General features: G+C 38.3%; 1 protein-coding gene across 4 annotated transcripts in view; it reads left to right on the top strand.

The window, feature by feature from the left end:
- The first annotated feature begins 332 nt into the window (after positions 1 to 332).
- Positions 333 to 22,950, top strand: part of LOC126466919 (peroxisomal acyl-coenzyme A oxidase 3-like) — a 76,620-nt gene continuing 54,002 nt past the window's right edge. Inside the window, exons 1-6 of one of the 4 annotated variants that reach the window (XM_050096424.1) lie at positions 333 to 799; positions 3,439 to 3,751; positions 7,618 to 7,749; positions 13,240 to 13,395; positions 15,709 to 15,855; positions 22,249 to 22,381. In XM_050096424.1, the coding sequence (XP_049952381.1) occupies positions 7,630 to 7,749; positions 13,240 to 13,395; positions 15,709 to 15,855; positions 22,249 to 22,381 (556 nt within the window). In that variant the 5' untranslated portion in view covers positions 333 to 799; positions 3,439 to 3,751; positions 7,618 to 7,629. Of the gene's footprint in view, positions 800 to 878; positions 1,183 to 3,438; positions 3,752 to 7,617; positions 7,750 to 13,239; positions 13,396 to 15,708; positions 15,856 to 22,248; positions 22,382 to 22,950 lie in introns of all 4 variants that reach the window. The other 3 variants (XM_050096421.1, XM_050096423.1, XM_050096422.1) reach the window with 3 other exon arrangements.

Consider the following 22,950-nt stretch of genomic DNA (forward strand, 5'->3'; position numbering starts at 1 on the left):
TAATATCCAGCTCTTTTACTTTTATTTTGGCGAAATACATATACGCTGCCACACTGAGCTGTTATCAAAATCGCACGTGTCAAAACAAACCACTAGCTGACGACAGTTTAGAATCTCGAACGTTCGTTAAAAGTCGATAGATGTGTTAATCGACTAAAGCGTATATACGTCATAATGACGTCACATCATATCCAGGTTGGGTGGACTTAGCATTCTCCTCTTTTTACCTCCATGGACTTTACTTCCGTAGACCTGTTGCGTAAACAAATGAACGACGCACAGCGTCGTAAAGCAAATGTCAGTGTGCAGCAGACGAAACGGTTTTTTTTTTAATAACGAGGATGTGGGACACGATTCATATGCTTATATAACACACATTGCTAGACTCTGCGAACTAAAGAAAATAATATGTATTTCTCAACATACAACGAAATCTTGGTGGCAACACAGTGTTATCTTCATGCGCTGTAACCCTTGTTTGTAGAAACCGCATAGTACATATGGCCAATCGCATAGAACATTGCTTGATTCGGTGAAATTATTGTGCGATCGTAACGTCTTGCGTTCCATTTTTTATTGTCTCTAAATCGTAGTTTCCCAAGAGGACGGTAATTTTCACATCATTGTTTTGGTGTCACTGCCGCTACTTACAATTTTTTTTAAATTTATTTTTAAAAGAATTCGTGCAAAGTTGTGATGGCTATAAGTTGTGATGGCTATAACTGCAGTAAAGGAGTCATGAGTTTCATGTCACAGTTTAAGTACACAGAGAACTGACATACGGATTGTTCCTTTACAGGTAATTCGATTAACATCTAAAAGTCTAGCGATATTTTCAGGTTGATTTAAGTAAATTTTTATTTTTTTTCTGTGAATAGTTACTGCTTTTCTTTTTTAGGTTTGTATAGGTCACTGCGAAAATTTAGCGAAACCAGAGGTTTTTTTTAATGATTGGAGAGTCAGTTCAAGTGGTGTGCACGCACTAACGTCTTTAGCGTAATATGCGAAGTCATTCAGGAGTACATTAATGCATGAACGATCAAACGACCTCCGTGCTTATCGCGATTGTGTACCATTATCTTCTGATAAAGCGTAACTACAACAGAAATTAGAGAAAAGCGTCTTGCACTAAATCTACACCAACAGTGATAGGCGGAAACTTCGAACGTACTGGCGCTCAAGGTGTGTTTTAGATTGTAGTAGATTTAATCATTTATATTTAATGACTGGAGGCAAATGATACAGCGTTTTAAAAGCGTGTGATGATAGTGTCATTACAGTAAAAAAAGCATTAGTAGATCAAATTAGCAGCAATTTGTTAAAGATATGACGACCTGTCTTCAGAAATGCAGATCTGCCGAAAATATTTTGCGCCATGGGTCATTTGTATTAAGCAGCCACAGCAAAACTTAATGTCAATTTCCTTGGTAAATAGCAGAATTAATCAGTATTACACTAACTAATCAGGAACATTTCATCCTTAACTTCGATAAACGTTATTGGAAGTGTCAGTGTAAACTTAAAAGCATTCCATTTCCACTCTGAACCACAATTAGAGATGTGATAGGTATAAGCTTTCGTTAGTCAATTTATTCAAATATAGATAATTGTTATTATTTGAAAGATGGGTTATATTAATGTAAAGGTAAAACATAACAATAGTACCTAATTAATGAATACTAGGTACCTAATTAATGAATACTAGGACATACTTATGGTGTGTGATCACTCTCACAAATATTTAAATGTTCTGTACAATATCTGTTGTCTGTAGGTACTGGCAAACAAATTAACTGATAAGGCTAAAACTAATATTACACTTCTGATTAGTGTCACTACACACTCTACATACACGCCTAGTAATTTGCTGAGATTGGGACCATAACCATATGTAAGGCTTTCCACTACATCATCACACTCTTCCATCTTTTAGTTTGCAAACCAGGCTTAGGTACTGAGAATATTACTTTAATTTTAGCATGCATTAGATTGTCAAAGTGTATTGTAAATGACAGAAAGTTTGTATTGTTAAGTGATTTTTCATATTTACAAACATATATTATTTTCATTCATTCATACACATTCTGAAGCTCTAACCATCAAGCAGCGGCTTTAGGGATCTAGGACAAGTCAGGTTATTTCCTATGCTAACAACAAATTACAATTAGTCATACTTATAACTATATCTTGACAACTATATACAAAAAACTCAGTTCTGCTTGTTCTGCTTTTAAAAGCTCCTCTCATATATTGCCATGGAGATGGGATTGCTTCCATGCTTTTGCTCAACACTGTACTGTGACATAATGTTCTGGGGAAGCAGCTGAGGTCATAAATGTATATTTTCAGAAATGTGCAGTAATAATATTATGTAAAGTTGATAACTAAAACTTTTGCAAAAACCCTTTCATGGACCTTTAGATTCATACCAATATATTTTCTCTCCAACGGTCTTTGTGATTAATAGTGACAGTGAACTTTGGTTGAACTGTGAAATATACTACCACAATACTAGAAGTAAAAATAATTTCCTTATAGACTGTTTGTCCCTGTCTAGGATGTATTATGGCATTGTGTACTCCCATGCTCATCAGAAATTGGGAATTCAAATATTAAAAATCAGAGTGCCATCCTTTATTAGCTGCTCCTTGTATAATTTGTTAACATATTTGATATTGATTCTATTTAGCATTAATTGTGAGTTTTAATTTTTCCAGTACATAGACAGCTGAAAGCATTATCTGAAAACAGTGAAGTTACATATAGGGTTACTGTAAATCAGTTGATAAAAACAGCAGCTAAGTGCTGAAGAGCAATGGATTTTTTTCAAAGTAGATGATTTTCTCCTAACATACATGTTCACATATAAAGTAATAAATTGTGGGATAGAATTGCTAACTAGTACTTACCCCCATGAAGCAAAATGTATAGTGCTGCCAAAAGATACACAGAAGTGTAGGTGACACACTATCCTCCCCAAGTTCCAAAGACTAGGATAGTGATGCACTGTCTGAACTTTTGTAACTAGTAGTTCCTTCTGTGGGGAGGATAGTGTGTAATTTCTACTTTTATATATGCGTTTTAGCATCACCACTCATATCCCCTCCTGAAGATAAGTCCCTGGCCAGCAATTCTGTCTCACAGTTTATTAGTTTTATCAATTTAATTTTTCTTTGATACATACATAGAAAGCAATGGAGACGTGATTCTCATATTGTCAGTGTGAGTCAATTAGTGTTAGTCGTAGTTTGTTATTAATGTAGTTTCTATAAACAGCCTGCAGTGGTTGCATCTGCCTTTCAATGTGCAACTTGTAATTAGAACATGCAAGAACAACTTCATATGAGACAGCAGCTATAATCTTCATGGCTTTCAGAAGCCAGCTCTAGGTACTGAGTAGAAACAAAGAAATTTACTGAACTGTTCATGTTCCTACAGGAGAAGTCACACCACCAGTGCAAATGTTTACACAATCCGTGGTAGCATGACATAATGACAACATTCACTGACTAATCACGAAAGCACACATGGACTACAAATGGCCACTACATCGGAAGCCACAATGATTATTTGCTACTGATAAATGCAATGGAAGTGATCCTCGAATGCTTGATGCTTCACTCAGATCTGATGCAACAAGAAGGCTGAGAATAATTTATAGTATAATGTGACTCATTCCACATCCTCAAAGGAGCTCCACCATGATGGGATTAATGAAATAAGCGTACTGAATGAATGAAATTCGTACCTAGTGAGTATTCTTTTCAGAAACAGCTTCACCTACATTAGAAAATGGGCCCAGTAAACAGTAGTGGCAAGTGATCATGTCTCTGTTATTCTAGTCAGTGACTCTTTTGGAATCCAGTTGCACAGTCATCGTGCGAAACTAATCAAATTATGAATAATCACATTTAAGTTTCCAGAACTAATTTTGGCACTCGCATGCTTTATGTACAGTAATGAGGATGAAGCTTGTTGCTGATAATTCCATGTACGGAACCATGACCCATTTTATGTAGCTTCATGGACATGCACTGAGCTACCAGAATTGCTACGTAGATTTGTTCAGTGTCATGTTAACTACAGGATGCAAATGAATATCCATAATCTGTATTGTCCTGGATTATTGCCACACTATTTCTTTACCTTTTCTGTGCACTTACACAAATTTCCTTATATACTGGTGAACACTTTTGGTGGATTTGCTTGCAGACAGAAGAAATAAAAACAAAACATGACGGTCTCTCTCTTTCTTTCTTTTAAAGCTCTGTTTTAAAGAACCATTAATACCTCTTCCTTCTTCAGCCTAACAAAACAAATCAAACAGTGAAATTTGAAAATTTGATGGCAAGAAAGGCGCAGAGTTTTCAGTCGGGTACATTATGAGCATTGTGAGCAATTGGTAGATGATTAACACAAAAGCTCTTTACTCACATGAATTGTTTAGTGCTATTGACAAGGGATTTCAGATTGATTCTGTATTTCTGGATTTCCGGAAGGTTTTTGGCACTGTACCACACAAATGGCTCATAGTGAAATTGTGTGCTTATGGAATATCAACTATTATGTGACTGGATTTGTGATTTCTTGTCAGAGAGGTCACAGTTCGTAGTAATTGACAGAAAGTCATCGAATAAAACAGAAGTGATTTCTGGTGTTTCCCAAGGTTGTGTTATAGGCCCTTTGCTGTTCCTTATCCATATAAATGATTTGGGAGACAATCTGAGCAGGTGCCTTCGGTTGTTTGCAGGTGATGCTGTCATTTATTGAGTAATAAAGTCATCGGAAGATCAAAACAAACTGCAAAACGATTTAGAAGAAATATCAGAATGGTGCGAAAAGTGGCAGTTGACCCTAAATAACAAAAGTGTGAGGTCATCTGCATGAGTGCTAAAAGGAACTCATTAAACTTCGGTTACATGATAAATCAGTCTAATCTAAAAGCTGTAAATTCAACTAAATACCTAGGTATTACAATTATGAACAACTTAAATTCGAAGGAACACAGAAAATGTTGTGGGGAAGGCTAACCAAAGACTGTGTTTTATTGGCAGGACACTTAGAAAATGTAAGAGACCTACTAAGGAGACTGCCTACACTACGCTTGTCCGTCCTCTTTTAGAAAACTGCCGCTCGGTGCGGGATCCTCACCAGATAGGATTGACGAAGTACATCAAAAAAGTTCAGAGAAAGGCAGCACATTTTGTATTATTGCGAAATATGGAAGAGAGTGTCACAGAAATGATACAGGATTTGGGCTGGAGATCATTAAAAGAAAGGCGTTTTTCGTTGCGACAGAATCTTCTTACGAAATTCCAATCACCAACTTTCTCCTCCGAATGCGAAAATATTTTGTTGACACCGACCTACATAGGGAGGAATGATCACCACGATAAAATACGGGAAATCAAAGCAAGATATAGGTGTTCATTCTTTCTGTGCGCTATAAGAGATTGGAATAATAGAGAATTGTGAAGGTGGTTCGATGAACCCTCTGCCAGGCATTTAAATGTGATTTGCCTAATAGGGTGTAGGAAGATGGTTAGTATTCAAAACAGCTTCCAGTCATCTCAGATTGAATAAATACAGCTCCATTATGATCTTTGAGGGAATCTTATATCATTCTTTGCAAAATAGTGGCTAGTTCAGGTAACAATGATAGACATGGATAGCAATCGCACAGCCTTCTCTCCAAAGCAGACTATAAAGGCACAATTATATTGAGATCTGCTGACCATGGTGGCCAGGGGGAATGTGACAGTTCATCTCTGTGCTTACAAAAAACAGTCCAGCTATGTGCACGGTAGGGCCTATTGTCTTGGAACATAGCATAACTTTTGAGGAACAAATATTGAAGTATTGTGCCATGGGATGGACCTGCTCTGTGAAAACGGTCACATAATCCTGGCACTAATGCAACCTTGCAGAATAACCATGGAGCCCATGGATACCACAATATGGCAGCCAAAACTGTCACTGAACCACCACCATGTTTCAATCTTGGCAACAAGCAGTCTATGTTGTAGGCTTGGGATGACCTATGCCAGATCTAAAGTCAGCCAGAAGTTGAAAACAGTGTAAAACAAGACTTATCCAACATTTGCCTTTCTTCCATTGCTCCACAGTCCATGTTTTATGGCTTCAGTGCCACGTTTTCCTATCAGAGACATTTGTTTCATTGATGAGTTGTTTTGAATTCCAGCTCATCCTGCAGTTCCCAGATTAGGAGTTCCCTTCTTGTTGTGGCACTGTGAGGGTTCACAGGTATGACATTGAGCTCTCCAATGACTTTTGCTGCTGTCGTCCTCTTGTTTTTTGTCACAGTCTTCAGTGAGTGTGTGTCACAATCACTCAGCACACACTTTTGTCTACATTGTAACTTAGTGAATGATGTTTTTCCACTTTACATGTCTGCAGTATAAATCTTCAATATGATGCCTCTTGAAACACCAAACACTTCAGCTACTTTGGTTACAGAAGCACCCACCATATGAACACCAACAAATTGCCCAGGTTCAAATTCACTTAGCTCCAACCTAATTCCCTCACACCACACAGAACTCTGTTCTGATCATTACTGATACTTGCAACATATTGTGTACATCATACAAGTGCCATTCATGGTCAAATACAACAGAACCAGCTGCAGGCTTGGCTAGCATCATCATTTATGTTTAAGCTTGCATTTCTCATAATGGTTCCCTGTTTTTGTCCAGTCCTTGTAGATTCTTGATAGCACGTACAGCAGTATATAATTAGTTCTTTTCTGGAATCCCTTTCAGTGTATGGACATATCAGTCTATTATATTTGTAAAGTGAAAAGTATTGTTTGTGACAGGTTGTAAAAGTGCTGTTCTGCATAACCATTTCAGGTCTACCATGGCAAACCAGTTGAATTTGAAACTGACACTCCAAGTATGAAATTATCTTTGACTGTTACTGATTACATTTTCAATTTGGCAAGACTGTCAGATTTAAATAATGACAATGTGGGAAGATTATTTTAGCATTCAATGATCTCATGCAGTTCATTAGCCTAATAAAATCTATGTATAACATTATTTTTCATTATGTAAAAAAGGTTTAGCTTTAATACAAGTAATGATCAAGAAGACAGGCCACCAATTACTATTAAGAACTGATCGTTGAGCAGTTATTGAAATTTCACTCTCCCAAGGAGCACAGGAAAGTTTAGAAACAGTTTGCTGCTGTTGTAATTTCGAACACAATCTGTAATTATTTTGTTTTTGGTGAGACATTAAACTCCAATATTTCTGCTTTTAAAGTAGAACAAAAGTACAATAGCTCAGCTGTATTCACTTCTTCTTTTTATGTTTCTGTTTGTTACATAAAACCTTACCTTCAAAGTACTTGGTGAACTGTCTTTTCGATCAATATTTAATTGTTTGTTTTTGGTTATGTTCATCTGAAGTGAGTAAAATAATGGGAAATTAACAATGAAATTTAGCAAATGAAAGTTCGCAGCAACACAGATGTAAAATTACACATTTTATACCGAAATCCAACATTTGATGAGTAATTCAGTATTAAATAATCTCTTTCTCCATTTTATGTCCTCTCTGCATTACTGATTGAATATTATGTTTATTTTGACAGAACACCATCAAGATGTCTGATAAGAAGCCATTCAGCGTCTCGGGACCTCTCAGTGAGTACCGAAAGAAAGCCAGTTTTGACTGGGACAAACTGAGATTTTCCCTGGATAATGAAGAAATTCTTAAAATGAAGGTAAATTATGTTTCAGTCTTTACTTTCTTTATGATAATGAACTGTTAAGGTCATCTCCCATTATGCTTATCATATTTCTTTAAAAATATGTGTATCAAGATTACCAACCCTAAATGATTCTTTATATGATCTTTCTTTTTGTGGTTTCTGTTGAGTTAATGTGAGTAGGGAACAAACTGGTAAACCTGCTAAAAACTGAGAATGTCACTAAGTCTGGAGTTCAGACAAGTATTGTGGGTGAGCTTTCTAGTGGTCTCCTCTCTTAATCTGTGATTTTGCGTGTTATTAATATTTTCACTTGTGGCAAACTAAGACAGAGTAAAATACACATAACAACTGTTTTTAAATTTTATTGTACACTCTGTATTGTGGAATATCATTAAGTAAGGAACTTCTGATTTTGTGAACTGTTAGCTGTATTTTAACATATTATCTGCACCTGTAATGATGAATGTTCAAAAGAACAATTATATTATTTATGTTTTAACTGGGCCATGGTTTTATATTCTTTTTCAGTCTGTCCAGATAGATGGCCATGCCTAGGAGACATCATCTTAGCTGTTAGCGATGTATGACCTAATGCCTGGAGAGTTTCCATGAGCTTCATTAACTAGGCGCCCCTATTTTTCTGCAGCCAGGGTGTGGTGTGTTCTTTTTCCCTAATTCACATCAAATGGACTATACTGAATATTCACAATGTTTTTTTATGTTGGGTCTCAAATCAACTCAACTGACGTGAGGGTTAAAGATTTCTTGGCAACAGCCTGTAATCTTTCATTACAGTTAGGTTGGAAACAATGACACAATAAGTCCTGCCAGAGTCTACATTTTCCAAAGGTTTGTTCTTAGTTGACGAATATCTGTAGGGTGATCTCACCCTCACTCCATATCATGAAGGTGTCATCCGTAAGTCTGGACCGAATGAGGAGTTTGGTTTTCTGCATGGTTAGGAGGGATTTCTGTAGATGGCCTGTGAATAGGTTATCATAGTATGGTACCATATTGGTGCACTTTGCTGTACCATGGATTTGTTTGTAGATGATACCTTTAAAACAGAACTAATTGTGACTGAGACTGCAGGTGACCATGAAAGTGGTTGTAGATTTGGAGTCAGTTGGACAATGGGAAAGGTGGTGTTCTATAACAGCATGTTCCACACCAACCTTTTTGTGAGACATCTAGAGGAATCCTTTCTAGTCACCCAGAATCGCAAATCCCTTGTCTGGTTCAAATTCATTGAAGACATCTTTGTAATCTTGACTGAGGGTGAGAGCATCTTCCACACATTCCTCTCTGCCTTCCTACTGCGAGCTAACATCCCAAAGATGTTCGGGCTCACATGCGGTTCCTCTTTGTCGAAATGGCTTGGCTCAAACTCGTGTAGGGATTGAACCGCTCGTGTCACATTACACTCCCTAAATTATACATTTGTGACCCTTTGGTTAAATTATCTGGCTGATGACAAATTTGCAAAATTATATGAAACACACAACATTAATATAACATATTACAACGGTAATAATACTATCGGGAGAAAAATTAATGACCTATAAATGATGTAGGCCACACAGTTGTTATTTGGTTAGAATAACGTTTATTCAGAAAGCAAACTAATAGTGAAAGTGGTCTTATTTAGAATTACTATTACACTCAAGCGCATATCTATTTGATACAGTTCAGTCATTCACATTCTCATCAAGAATTACAAGTCCAAAACTCAACCTCGTTAACTACACGAAAAGTTCACACCAGGCATGCGGCTGCTCACTGCTCCCATGATACCACACAACATGAAATTTTCTAAGTTGTTTCACTTCCTAGCTACCTAAAGACTGACCATCCACTTTCGCATCTCCACCAATACTGTCCCTTTACCCATCCCCGGCCACATTTCCTGCGCGCCGAACCTCCTCGCTCCACTGACTAGGGCAGTTCCCCTTCCTGAAGCTGTCCATCTGATTGGCTACAGCTTATTTTACATTTTAACATATTTAAATAATCAAAACTTGACCACTTTCACATTCTAAATAAAGTAACAATAATACCCATTACATAATAAACATTAAGTTCTTTTACATAAAACCAATACAATTTCTCTTAGCTTTCAATGTCATGACCGGTAGCCTTGCACCACTGTGCTTTCTAATAAATAAATAAAGAACAAAAGTAACTATTATGCACTAAACTTTACAACAAATTTCCTATTACCTAATGATTCAATAAGGTGTCATGCTGTCAACGTTCAGTGTGTTTTGTGTGGAGGAAATGATGATCTGACGCTTAACTGAAAATACTGATAATTTAAATTTACTATATTGTTTAAACAAATAAAGTTAGAGAGTTGATAGTTACAACATTTGTCATTTTAATGATGTGCTTCTATACGAAATGTTGATCGTTAAAATTGACCAGAGAGTTCAATTTTAGCATTCAGGTCTTTGTTACAAAACTTGTTAATTTCACTTTAACAGTAAATCCTAACCTAATATGCATATGATCGATATTCAAGCTTTATTGGGATCACCATGAAAATTCATGAAGGATGGTAGATTAAAATTACTGTGGCTTCATTCCCTTAATTACTACAGAATTAAATAGTTTTCATAAATGTTTTCCTTTATGGCTGATCTTAGGTTCGCCATATTTAACACTTCTACGTCTCCCTGGACACAAACAGCTTCTACAGGTTTTCCCTATGACGTAGGTTCTTGTCTGCCTCACTCGCACACTACAGTGGTTAGGCATCATTCAGCACAATGGGCGCCTGTGAATTTCCCCATCTCGTGGCAAATCTGTGCTCTTTGTGGCACACAGTCCTGGACGACAGGGTTTGTTTCACAATTCCTGAAGGCTGACCCTTTCAGCCATATATTTAAATGAGAGCGAAATGCTCGTTAACTCACACTCCCCATGCACTTGATGTGGTCCTCCTCAGCTCAACAAGCCACCTTTTTCTATGTCAACTGCCACCTTATGGACGGCTCCATCATTAATGCTATCCATGTCAAACCCACCAAACATTAACAACATCTCCAATTTGACAGCTGCCATCTACTCCACACAAAGAAGTCCCTTCCATATGTCCTGACTTCACATTTGAAGTGACAAACAGTCGCTTTCCAAATATATCGATGGTCTCAGTGAGGCTTTCACAGCCAGAAATAGCCTCCCTGCATTGTCCAGAAACAGATCTCCCACACTCTGCTTCCTCAGTAACCTACCATACTCTATATATCCACAGACTCACAGAAAAGTACCCCTTTGTGTCTCAGAACTGCTCAAGACTGGCGTAAATGAATCACTTTCCCCGCCATGATTTCTACTACCTCTCACCCGTGCCATAAAATGAGGAATATCCTAACCACTATCCTCCCCTTCCCTCCCGTGGTGGTATTCTTCTGCTCTCCAAAACTATGCAATATCCTTGTCCATCCCTACTCAATCCTTCCTCTCAACCCCTTGCTCATATCCCTAGAAACCTAGGTGCAAGATCTGTCCATACAGAGTGTTACAAAAAGGTACGGCCAAACTTTCAGGAAACATTCCTCACACACAAATAAAGAAAAGATGTTATGTGGACATGTGTCCGGAAATGCTTAATTTCCATGTTAGAGCTCATTTTAGTTTCGTCAGTATGTACTGTACTTCCTCGATTCACCTCCAGTTGGCCCAATTGAAGGAAGGTAATGTTGCAATTGTGCTATCACGTCATCAACACAGATTTTCTGTGAACGTTTGGGCAGGCATTGTTGGTGATATCTTGATTGGGCCCCATGTTCTTCCACCTATGCTCAATCGAGCACGTTATCATGATTTCATACGGGATACTCTACCTGTGCTGCTAGAACATGTGCCTTTACAAGTACGACACAACATGTGGTTCATGCACGATGGAGCTCCTGCACATTTCAGTCGAAGTGTTTGTACACTTCTCAACAACAGATTCGGTGACTGATACCAAATGTAGAGACTCTTCGTGCTCGTATTGTGGACGGCTGTGATACAATACGCCATTCTCCAGGGCTGCATCAGCGCATCAGGGATTCCATGCAATGGAGGGTGGATGCATGTATCCTCGCTAACGGATGACATTTTGAACATTTCCTGTAACAAAGTGTTTGAAGTCACGCTGGTACGTTCTGTTGCTGTGTGTTTCCATTCCATGATTAATGTGATTTGAAGAGAAGTAATAAAATGAGCTCTAACATGGAAAGTAAGCATTTCCGGACACATGTCCACATAACATATTTTGTTTCTTTGTGTGTGAGGAATGTTTACTGAAAGTTTGGCCATACCTTTTTGTAACACCCTGTATATCCTATTCCAGCCCTGTCACAGGCATTTCCTACCTCATCAAAGGTAGGGCTGCTGCTGAAAGCAGCCATGTGGTATGCCAACTTCACTGCAACCATAGTGTGTCATTCTTTGTGGGCATGACTACTACTTGTCATAAGCTGTCTGTTTGCATGAATGTCCTATTTGAAACTATAGCCAAGAGACAGCTGGACTCCACATTTACTAAGAATTCCATCCAGCGTGGTGTGCTTGACTTCACTGACTGCTTCACAGCCTGTACCATCTGGAATTTTCCCACTAACTCAAGCTTTCCGGAATTCCACCAGAGGGGAACGCTTCCTGCAACATATCTTCCATTCACATAACCCCCTGGCCTCAACCTTCACTATTCTCTGTCCCCACCTGCCTCTTTCCCATTCCTTTCTCCCACTCCACTCCCACACATAGCTTCTATTCCCTGAATGTGCCTACATAGTTCTTTCCCCTTTTCTCCTCTCCACTTACCCCCCAACCCCAGTGCAGACTCACAATGCTACACCTAACAATACCCGATTCTGATCCTACCATGCCTTTGTACCCTTGCACAGGCAGCATTACAGCATCTTCCCATGGCCCTGCCATGTTATCACATCTGAGATCTTTGCTCACCACATCGAGCCTTAAAGCCCCGAGAGGACAGTGTGTGTGTGTGTGTGTGTGTGTGTGTGTGTGTGTGTGTGTGTGTGTGTGTGTGTGTGTGTGTGTGTTTGTTCACACCTGGTCTATATGGTTGTTATTTCGTGGTGGATTTTCCAATGTTTGATTCTGCATTGTAGTAACTGTGTTGGTTATAGATGTTGTTCTCTGTTTTGCAGGAGTTTCTCAGGCCTGTGGTGTAATCAGAAAGTGTGTATTTCAGTTCATTTTGAATATGATTCTAATGACATTGAAGCGTATTTTCTATAAATGGAATTTAGTATTATATATTTCGGAGTATAATATATTTAGTATTAATATTTTGCATAAACTACAGATATATTCTAATGTAGCCAGTGAAAATTCTGCTCAATAAAGTTAGTAGTCATCAATTTTAATTTGTGACAGCATTGTTCATGTTTTCTTCCAGGTATTTACCAAAATCGAGCATGTATTTTTGTCACAAACATATATTTTATTTTACTATTTTAGTCTAAAATGTGCTTGTTATAATTTCAGGCAAAAATTTGGAGTGTGATGGAGTCAGATCCACTCTTCCTTCAGCCCTCACTAACACCAAGTCCTGATGAACAACATAGATTAACTATGAAGCGTATCAGGTATCTGCAGGCCAAGAACCTTATCTCACCAAAGGATTTTCATAATAATGTGAAGGTAAGACATATTTTATATAGTTTCCTCCCCATGCGCTCTCTCTCTCTCTCTCTCTCTCTCTCTCTCTCTCTGTGTGTGTGTGTGTGTGTGTGTGTGTGTGTGTGTGTGTGTGTGTGTGTCAGAAAGAGAGAAGGAATAAGAAGTGGGTTTTGGACAATAATGTTTACAGATACAATTACTATGTCATTCTCATGCCACTAAAGTCTCAGATGTGCTATTAAAATTGAATTTATTAATGTGGGATGGATTTGGAATTTTGCTACACAGAAATATTATTCATTGCTACACTAAAACATTATTCATTGCTTGAAAGATTTTATTTCCTGTGGAGTGAAATTTGGTGGCAATGCATTTACTCTCCATGAGCCACCTTATGGTATGTGATGAAGGTATTTTGGGTACCCCTGTCACTTCCCCCCCCCCCTTTTTTTTTCTTTCTGTTCAGTTAGTAAGTGGTATGCTAGGAGAATATCTGTAATCATCTGTATGAGCTCAGTTTTTTCTGGTTTTACTGTCATGGCCATTTTGCAATATATGTGTGGGAGAAAGACTGTCAAGCATTGTGGTAGGTAATTGGAAAAAATCACATGAAACCTGCAGAAGGAATCAGTCATGAGTTCTAAAGTACTATTAACACTCCACCTAGCACAATGATTACGCATAGGGAGTTAAAAAGAGTGGTCTAGCAGCTTCTCATAAACCACACATTTCTGTAGTCAGTGCTAAATGGAGCTTGAAGGGATATAAAGAGCAACACCAGTAGACAGTGGATGACTGGAAACGAGTAATTTGGAGTGATGAAACATGCTATGCCCTGGGGCAGCCTGATTGGAGGATTTGGGTTTAGCAAATGCCTGGAGAATGTTATCTGCCATCATGTGTAGTGCCAATAATAAAGTGCTGAGATGGTGGTGTTACGGTATGCAGCTGTTCTTCATGTTTAGGGTGTGATCCTCTTATTGAGCTTAAGAAAACACAGCATTGAGTACAGTAGAGGGACAATTAAAAAATGATAAAGCAACCTTTATGAGACAATGGTGTGTGGACAATAAACTCTTGAAATGGACTGGCCTGCACAGAATTCCAATCTGAACACATTAGAACACCTTTGGGATGAATTAGAACATAATTTTCACTCTAGACCATAGCTGTCAACATCTCTACACTCTCTAGTTTTCGCTCTTGAGGAAGAATGGGCTGCCATTCCTGCCCAGACATTCAGTTACCTCATGAAAGTGTTCCCAGCAGAGTTTAAGCTGTAATAAAAGTAAAGGGTGAATGCAATCTATATTGTCATCCACTACTAGCTGTCTGGATACTTTTGAGTAGATAATATACTTCTGTTGCTTTATGATTTTTTAAAGTGACAATGGTCTCTGTTACTATCATTCACAAGTCTGTATTCACTACATATATGATTTAGGTAAAACTGTCAAAGTATTAAAAATTTAAGTTTAGCAACAATATGAAAAGACAACATAAAGGGTGTGTTTAGCAGTCGGAGTAAGTCTTTCATCAAGTGTAGACGACAAAAGTGTCACACCATCACACAAGCACAACTCAATACACACAGGGCCACTGTTATCTCTGGGCACTAACATCCCACTGCGACTGCATCTGATGTGAGCAGTAATCTTTGCTGGGGTGGGTAGTGGTGTTACAGAGGAGATGTGGGGTGAGGACTGGGAGCATGGACTTGTGTAGAAACAAGATAGTGAGTGCAGTGGAGCATCGAGAGGCTGTGCCGGAGGGGGGGGAGGGATGCCCAGAGATGACAGTGGCCATGTGTTTGTGAGTTGTGCTTTTGTTTAATGCATGTGAGTTTTGTTGTTTATGTCTGATGAAGGACTTAGTCTGATAGCTGAACAGTATCTAGCAACATTTTTCATTGTGCCTGTCATCACTCAAGCCTCTTCTATGTCGGGAGTAGCAGTCTATCCTTTCATAGTGTTGCTATTCAGCCCAGATTTCCCTTAGAGATTTAAGTTTGCAAGAAAACTATGTAACTGAAAGTACAAAAAATAAGTAAATAAATAAAAATAAAAAATAACAAAAAATGAGGTGCCATGGTTATTCTTTACTTAAATTGTAAATACTACTGTCTCATATAAATTTTACTGCAGATGGATACTAAAATTTTGTGATCTTGATATTTTTACAACTTTTTGCTTCATGGTACTAGGATGTTGATTGTTCCCTTGCTGTACTGAATAACACAAGGTGCTGTCTTGAGCCATCATATGTTATTTGTGTGAGCTTTTGTAGCACATTGTTGTGCACACTAATTGATATGAAATTTTATACTGTTTTCAGGTAAATGCATTAACTTCAACACTCGGTCAGTATGATGCTTCACTTGCTTTAATTTACCCAAGAGAACTTACGGCATTCCTGAGAGCAGTTAATGACTTTGGTACCCAGCGACATAAGAAGTATATACAAGACTGCTTGAACAATAAGGTGTGTTCATTACTAGTTAACATTGAATATTGTTTTTTATGACAACTTATCCCTGTTATGTCATTTAAAATACACATTTCTGCTAATGGTTATTACCTTATTTATTGCTAACACCCAAAATTTTGTTATTGTATTATATTTTCATAAGAATTCTGTCAGTGTGGGAGGAAGTATAGCACACTGAAAAATGTCTTAAACTTGTATCCACTTAAGATGTTCTCTGTTGTTTAAAAAAAATTTTCAGTTTATTTGACACACAGAACAGTAAGCCTAAAGGAGCCTAATACTTTCCAAATTATTTATTTGGTATTTTTCTTTTAGGGAAATAAATATTAAGAAAAATATGACAGAGACTTCTATCTTACTAATCAATAGCAGTAAGTTAAGTTAGTGATACGAAAGTTCATCCTACACCAGAAATGGAGAGAAGCAGAAATACATAGCTCACTTTGTGTCAGTTGAAGATAATTAGAAGCTGAGAAATTTTTTATTGTAAGCATGATTTGTGCTGCTAGTTCTCTATATGACACTCACACAAGAGTGCCTGAATCATAGTTTGGAGGGGAGGGTACAAACTGGGGGGAGGGGGGGCTATTAAGTATTTATGATATTCCGGGGGATGAATGGTGACTTGTAAGTAGTCTTAAAAAAGTTTCAGTCCCTACATTGTTAAAAACCTGTGTAACATGGACTTTTAAATAATTTTCTAGAATGAAAATCGCTTGAGTGCACCATTTTTCCCCCTTTCCATGAGACTGCCCAGTCCCCAACAATCAGTCTTTCCTTCTCATTCTGTCTGATACAGCTCCCCTGATTTGTGGTTCTGGGTGACTTTTCCCAAATCTACCCCTTTTCCTAGACCTCTCCCGTCCCTTTCCTTCGCCCCTCTTCCTTCCCCTTCAACCCTTCTGCCTGAAGGAGGAGCCACTGGCTCCAAAAGCTTGCCTAATTATATGCTTCTTTTATGTGTATGTTCTGCCATTGTTGGTGAGTAGATTTTTTGTCTATCCAGTTACATTATATTATCAAAAATTTTTCATTACAAAATCTTAGTTTCATGTTTCTGTTGATTTCAAGTAAGCCATAAATTACGTCACATTACAATAGATGAAGATGAGCTTAGCGAATGTGACTGTGGTCCCTCCTCTCCCATAGCGAGAAGTCCCTTCTGCCATTGGATAAATTTCAAAACATTGGTGGAGAATGCTTTTGAAATAATTAATCCTCATTGACTCCTCTTGCCGAATGGATTTTCATTCGTTTGACTAACTTTTAATAGAAGTTATCTTCTTATGACCAGTATGATTCGCCAATGGAATGTAGGAATTCCAGAGACCACCAAATAATAAAATAATAACCAAATCCTTGCTATTGTGTGTGTGTGTGTGTGTGTGTGTGTGTGTGTGTGTGTGTGTGTGTTGTTCATGACAATCAATTCTAGAAATGTTTGTGTTCTCAAATGAGTACTATTGTGACAACAGCTACCCACTAACTGAACGTATTTGGTAAATACAAAGAATGAGCAGCATCGCAGTTATAAAGTCCTAGAACCACTCGGCCACTGCGGCCTGCAGTGGCAGTCAGGCATAGGTGCCTCTTCTGACTGACGATCTATGTCACAGTGCCTATTCATGAGCGACCAATGAAAAGTTTGGAAATATTTAATGGACATAGGTTCCAATCTGTGCAGCTACCCATGAGCCATGATATACCACTGTAGCCTGCCAACAATAGTCTACCTGACTGCCACCAACAATTCCTTCATAGCAACATATGGCATGCAGCGGTTTGATTTGTTTTTGGTCAATGCTCTAATTGCAGACATTGTGGAGCCGATTATACGAAAGACTTCCTCTTATACTACAACCTGCCACCTGACATAACAAAGGCATGACTGGTCAACAACACCATGGGCTACAGTCACTGAAGAAGACATCCCAAAGATAGCCATAATAACCCTGTTTGGCCTATTTGAGAGCCAGGTCATGATGTGTGTCTTCTGGAATGCTCCAGAACTTGGCAGAGGTTCATCAGTTCTGTGTTGCAAAACCTGTCCTCTTTTGCTTACTTAGATGACATACTGGTATTCTCAGTCTTGTCGGAACAGCATCTGCAAAACCTTGTAGGGGTATTCAGATGGCTAAACGAATGTAGTGCGGTACTAAACACAGCAAGATGTGTCTTCTGTTGACCGCAAGTGGACTTCCTTGAAAAACGCATTTCTCCATCAGGCTCTTTACTGCTACCTCACAAAGTGGAAGCCATCCTCCAGATTTCTTGGCTGACCAAAGTCAAAGAATTATGGTGTTTTCTCAGAATGTTCAGTTTTTACCACTACCACCTGTCATGTGTGGTGGAAATACAAGAATCCTTGTATGCTGCACTTGCAGGTCCTAAATGTAACAGAAACACAGCAATTTCATGGACAAACTGGATGAAGGCCACATCGAATAAGATCAAGCAAATGCTGTGTTACTAGCTCACCTGGAACTGAACACAACATTAGTGTTGGTAGTGGATGCAGGCCCAACAGCAGAGGGCAAAGTGTTGCAATAATGAAACAATAGTATGTGGCAACCTCTGGCCATTTCTCTCATGCATACTGTTCGATGTTACAACATAGAGTCTGTATGACCACAAGTTATTAGTGATATACAAGGTGAGTAAGTACTCTGTCCTTGAGTGGAACACCGAGAATTTACCAACTGTATGGAGCACAAGCTGTTAATGTACGCCTTCTGGCAGAACATTATCAATTGTTCACTCAGACAACATAACCAACTGATTGCACATTGCACAGCTCAGCAGGTATTCGACATAAATATGGAATTAAGAACGTAGTTGTAAACTGCCTCTCCTGTGCAGCAGTTCCATTATAAAAAAATATGTTGAGCTCACTGAAGTGCAGTTTAGGGGCTGAGAACTACAAGATCTGTTTCAGAAAGTGATGTCTCTGTTGCACCTATGATTAATTAATGTTCCGGGAACCAATGCCAAGCTATAATTGCAACGTGGCCAAGGCAGTACCTCATCCTTATCTACCACGCTATTTTGGAAGAAGTGTGTTTGAGTCCTTCCACAACCTGTGCCACCCTGGTGCACAACTAACAATGTGCCTAATCTTGGATCATTTTGTGTTGAGAGGAATTACGAAAAACTGCCATGAGTGGCCAAGGTACTGCATCCAGAGCCAGTGCAGTAAGGTCTGTTGTCACCTACATGCACCAGTTGGTGACTTCCCAGACACTACCATATGTTTCATGCATAAACTGTGAGGAAATGTTGCCTCCTTCAAACAGTTAATACTATCTGCTAATTGTGATCAACCATTTCACAACACAGTATCTTGGCAGATACATTGGCATACTATACATTGGCATACTCCTTTGTGCTCAGCTGAGCATCAGGATTTGGTTGCCTAGTCCACATCGTAGAGAAAACAGATATAGTTGGATCTATTTGCCAAGCTCCCAACATACTGCAGTACAAGTCATCATATTACAATAAGCTCCCATCTGATCATCAGTTGGATGACTGAGTGTTGGCACCAGTCTCTCAAAGCAGCACTGAAGTGCGACAGAACCAGAAGGACAGATACTCTTCTAATGGTTTTACTTGGATTGCAAAACACCTGCAAAATCAATGTAGATGCCTCCTCCATAGAAATGGTACATGGAGAGACAGTGCAACTACCTAGCAAATTCATAGATGTGACCACTCTGCCTGATCCAGACATCTTTGTCAGATTTCTGAGAGATCGCATGTCAAGATCTGACCTCTGCAACTGTCCAGACACGGAACAGCTTTCACATTCTTCCATAACAATCTGAGCACCATATTCACATGCAATGCTGCATACCGATGGCTTCAAACCAGCCCTTCAGCCACCATATACTGGGCTGCACCAAGTCCTCGAGAGGAAACTGTACACTAGACATTTCAGTCAAAAGGACATATGCCACATTCTCTACTGACTGAGTGAAACAGGGCTGTCCCCTGCTGATATTTCATGGACACAGCCTCACCCAGCAGACTCTAGAAACAGCAGCTTCTACACCAGCACCAGCCACAACATCATTACCAAGGGACCAGCACAGCATGGGGTCTGATCAACATGTCCATTTCCTGGTGTGTTACCTGGATGGCACTCTGCTTCTGCCAAGGAGGCTGTTGTAGCAACTGCGGCTATCAGTGCTGTGCTGTGTGTGTGTGTGTGGGGGGGGGGGGCTGTTGTGATGCATGTGTTTAAAAACTTCTCCTTGTGAAAAATAGTTTTCCCACCAGCTGCCATGGACATTGTGTTTCTGTTATATTCTCTATGTTTCTGTTTATTCTTAGGCCTGTTGATAATTTTATGTTTTTATGTCCACTCCACACACAGAGAATTATCAATCATTCTAGTCACACACAAAGAGAGCATTTCTCACAAGGACATCTATTCACATTCACTGCACTGAGAGAGCCTTACAATATTGTCTAATTTTAACCAGTGAATAAAGTTGTTGTTGCTTCAGTGCCAAGACAATGTTCATGCAACTTAATTACTATACTACACAGGATAAACAGCCGAAAGAGCAAGATCATGGCTCAACTGCTTAAAAGTAAATAACTTTATATATACATTCGAATATGTTAACTCTCTACCAACCAGCACACGGCATATTCCCAGAAAGGCAATGCATTAAATTTGAAAAATGCAGATAGTATCAAATAGTTTATTACTCATTGTGTTCATTACATTTCAGAACATAATAAAAAAATCTTTGAGCCCATCATATTAACTGTCAGGGTACTTTCTATGATTATATCTTCGTTATTAATTAACAATGTGGTACAATGCCTACCATATTGAAACACATCAATGAGGAATAGCTTCACTTGGTCTGATGTATTTGTGATAACAAATATTATTTTTTCTTTCTTTTTCTTACCTAATGTGAGAGCTGTATTTACATGAAATGTCAGAATTCTTTAATGAGATGTGTTTTTCTATTCCTTATTATTTAAACTGTCATCCGCCCCCGGTAGCTGAGTGGTCAGTGCGACAGAATGTCAATCCTAAGGGCCCGGGTTCGATTCCCAGCTGGGTCAGAGATTTTCTCTGCTCAGGGACTGGGTGTTGTGTTGTCCTAATCAAAATCATTTCATCCCCATCGCCGAAGTGGCGTCAAATCAAAAGACTTGCACCTGGCGAACGGTCTACCCGACGGGAGGCCCTAGTCACACGTTTATTTATTTATTATTTAAACTGTAACTTAGTCATCTTACTAAAGGAAATATTCAACATTTAAGGAACAGTAAAACCATGTGCACACAAACTTTCAAACTGCTAATAAGTACCTAATTCAGGATTTATATACCTTATTTTAAATCCCTGTTTTACTTAAATCTAACCATCACTTTACAAAATTTTATAGTTTAGGTAATAAAACTGATCAAAAATGTTGTTCTCTTGAGGAACGTAAGGCAGTACAAATTTTAGTATGTAAAACCTTTAAAAATCCAGTATTAGCATATTGTAGCTAAAAAGTATTTTATTAATGGAAAATATATGTTAGCTGATAGAGTATTCAAAGTATAAGTATTTGTTTCTGGAATAATCTTTATGAACTGTATTAGAAGACCCAAGATAAATTTGTGCACGTAAAAAAATCCACTCATTAAAATAATACCCCAATATTAATGCCACTTTCATATGCAGCTAATAGTTAAATGAAATACGATTTCTAAATGGATACAGGTATTGCCTTCAGTTTCTGCCTTTTTTGTTATTATCAAATATGTTATTAAGCTGTTTTGTAATGTTTTGTAAATAACTCAGTGAAAATTCCCTATGATAGTCTTCAAATAGAAACACTGGACAACACAAGTCACTGTCCCTGACGCATTCAGTAAGGAGTCATTAGTTATACATTCACAGCTAGTCTCCACCAATCAAGTCACCAACAGTTATGTATTTGAAACAAAAAACATAGTGAACTGCTTCTTGTACAAATGGATTAGACTCAATGGTATGAGGTTTACAGTTATTAACCTTAGTGCCTTACACCATTTCTTCAGAAATCTAGGAACCTGAAATCCATCTGTCCACCTACATCTACTATATGTGGGACATAATGTGTGAATGAAACAATTTGTGTTTCACGCAAGTTATTTTTTGTGAACAGAGTTTTATTTCCATCCAGGAATAACATAAAGTTGAAACTTAAAATATGCTGTAAGGATGCTGCTTCAGTTTAATATCATAAAAGAGTTGTACACTTATATACCATGACAAATAATTTCTTAGTGACATGGGCAGTCTTGTTTTCTTTGTTTTTATAAGTCCCCCCACCCCCACATTTCCCATTATCAAGCCTATAATTATAACTGTCCGAACATTTTTCTGTACAGATTTCTGGATGTGTGGCAACTGAAGAGATCTGCGGTTCTTGCAGGACAACGGCAACTTATGACCAAACATCACAAGAATTTGAGCTTCATTCTCCTGATTTTGAATCCGCAAAATGTTGGCAGCCAAGACTCGGTATGTGACATTTGGAGAGCCAGTAATCCTCTTGCAAGAGAAGTGAAGTTTAGACATGCCTAGTCCTTTTTTTTACTAATTTAAAAGGCAGCTGTTTTGATGTGTAGCAACAAGAAATGTTTCTTTACTGCTGAACTAGGAGCTATTGGTGCAGAAATTACACACAAACAGATAAACAGAGAGCTATTTAATGGTTAGTTTCAGAAGCTTTTAGGTAGATCCTTTATGTTATACTCCTAGACAACTGAGGCAACCCTCTATTTAGGTAAAGTTAATGCCTATGAGCTCAATAATCGTTTTTTGTCCCCACCCCGAAACAACTAACTTAGGCAATTAAAAAAAAAAAAAGGGGGGGGGGGGCAGAGAAATTGTAAAGAGGGAATTTAAAATAGCTATATATTATTTAAATTAATGATATCAATATAATGGAAGGAAACATTCCACGTGGGAAAAATTATATATAAAAAAAACAAAGATGAGGTGACTTACCGAACAAAAGCGCTGGCAGGTCGATAGACACACAAACAAACACAAACATACACACAAAATTCAAGCTTTCGCAACAGACT

Source organism: Schistocerca serialis, chromosome 1 (assembly GCF_023864345.2).
Source record: "Schistocerca serialis cubense isolate TAMUIC-IGC-003099 chromosome 1, iqSchSeri2.2, whole genome shotgun sequence".
In the NCBI taxonomy this organism is placed as follows: domain Eukaryota; kingdom Metazoa; phylum Arthropoda; class Insecta; order Orthoptera; family Acrididae; genus Schistocerca; species Schistocerca serialis.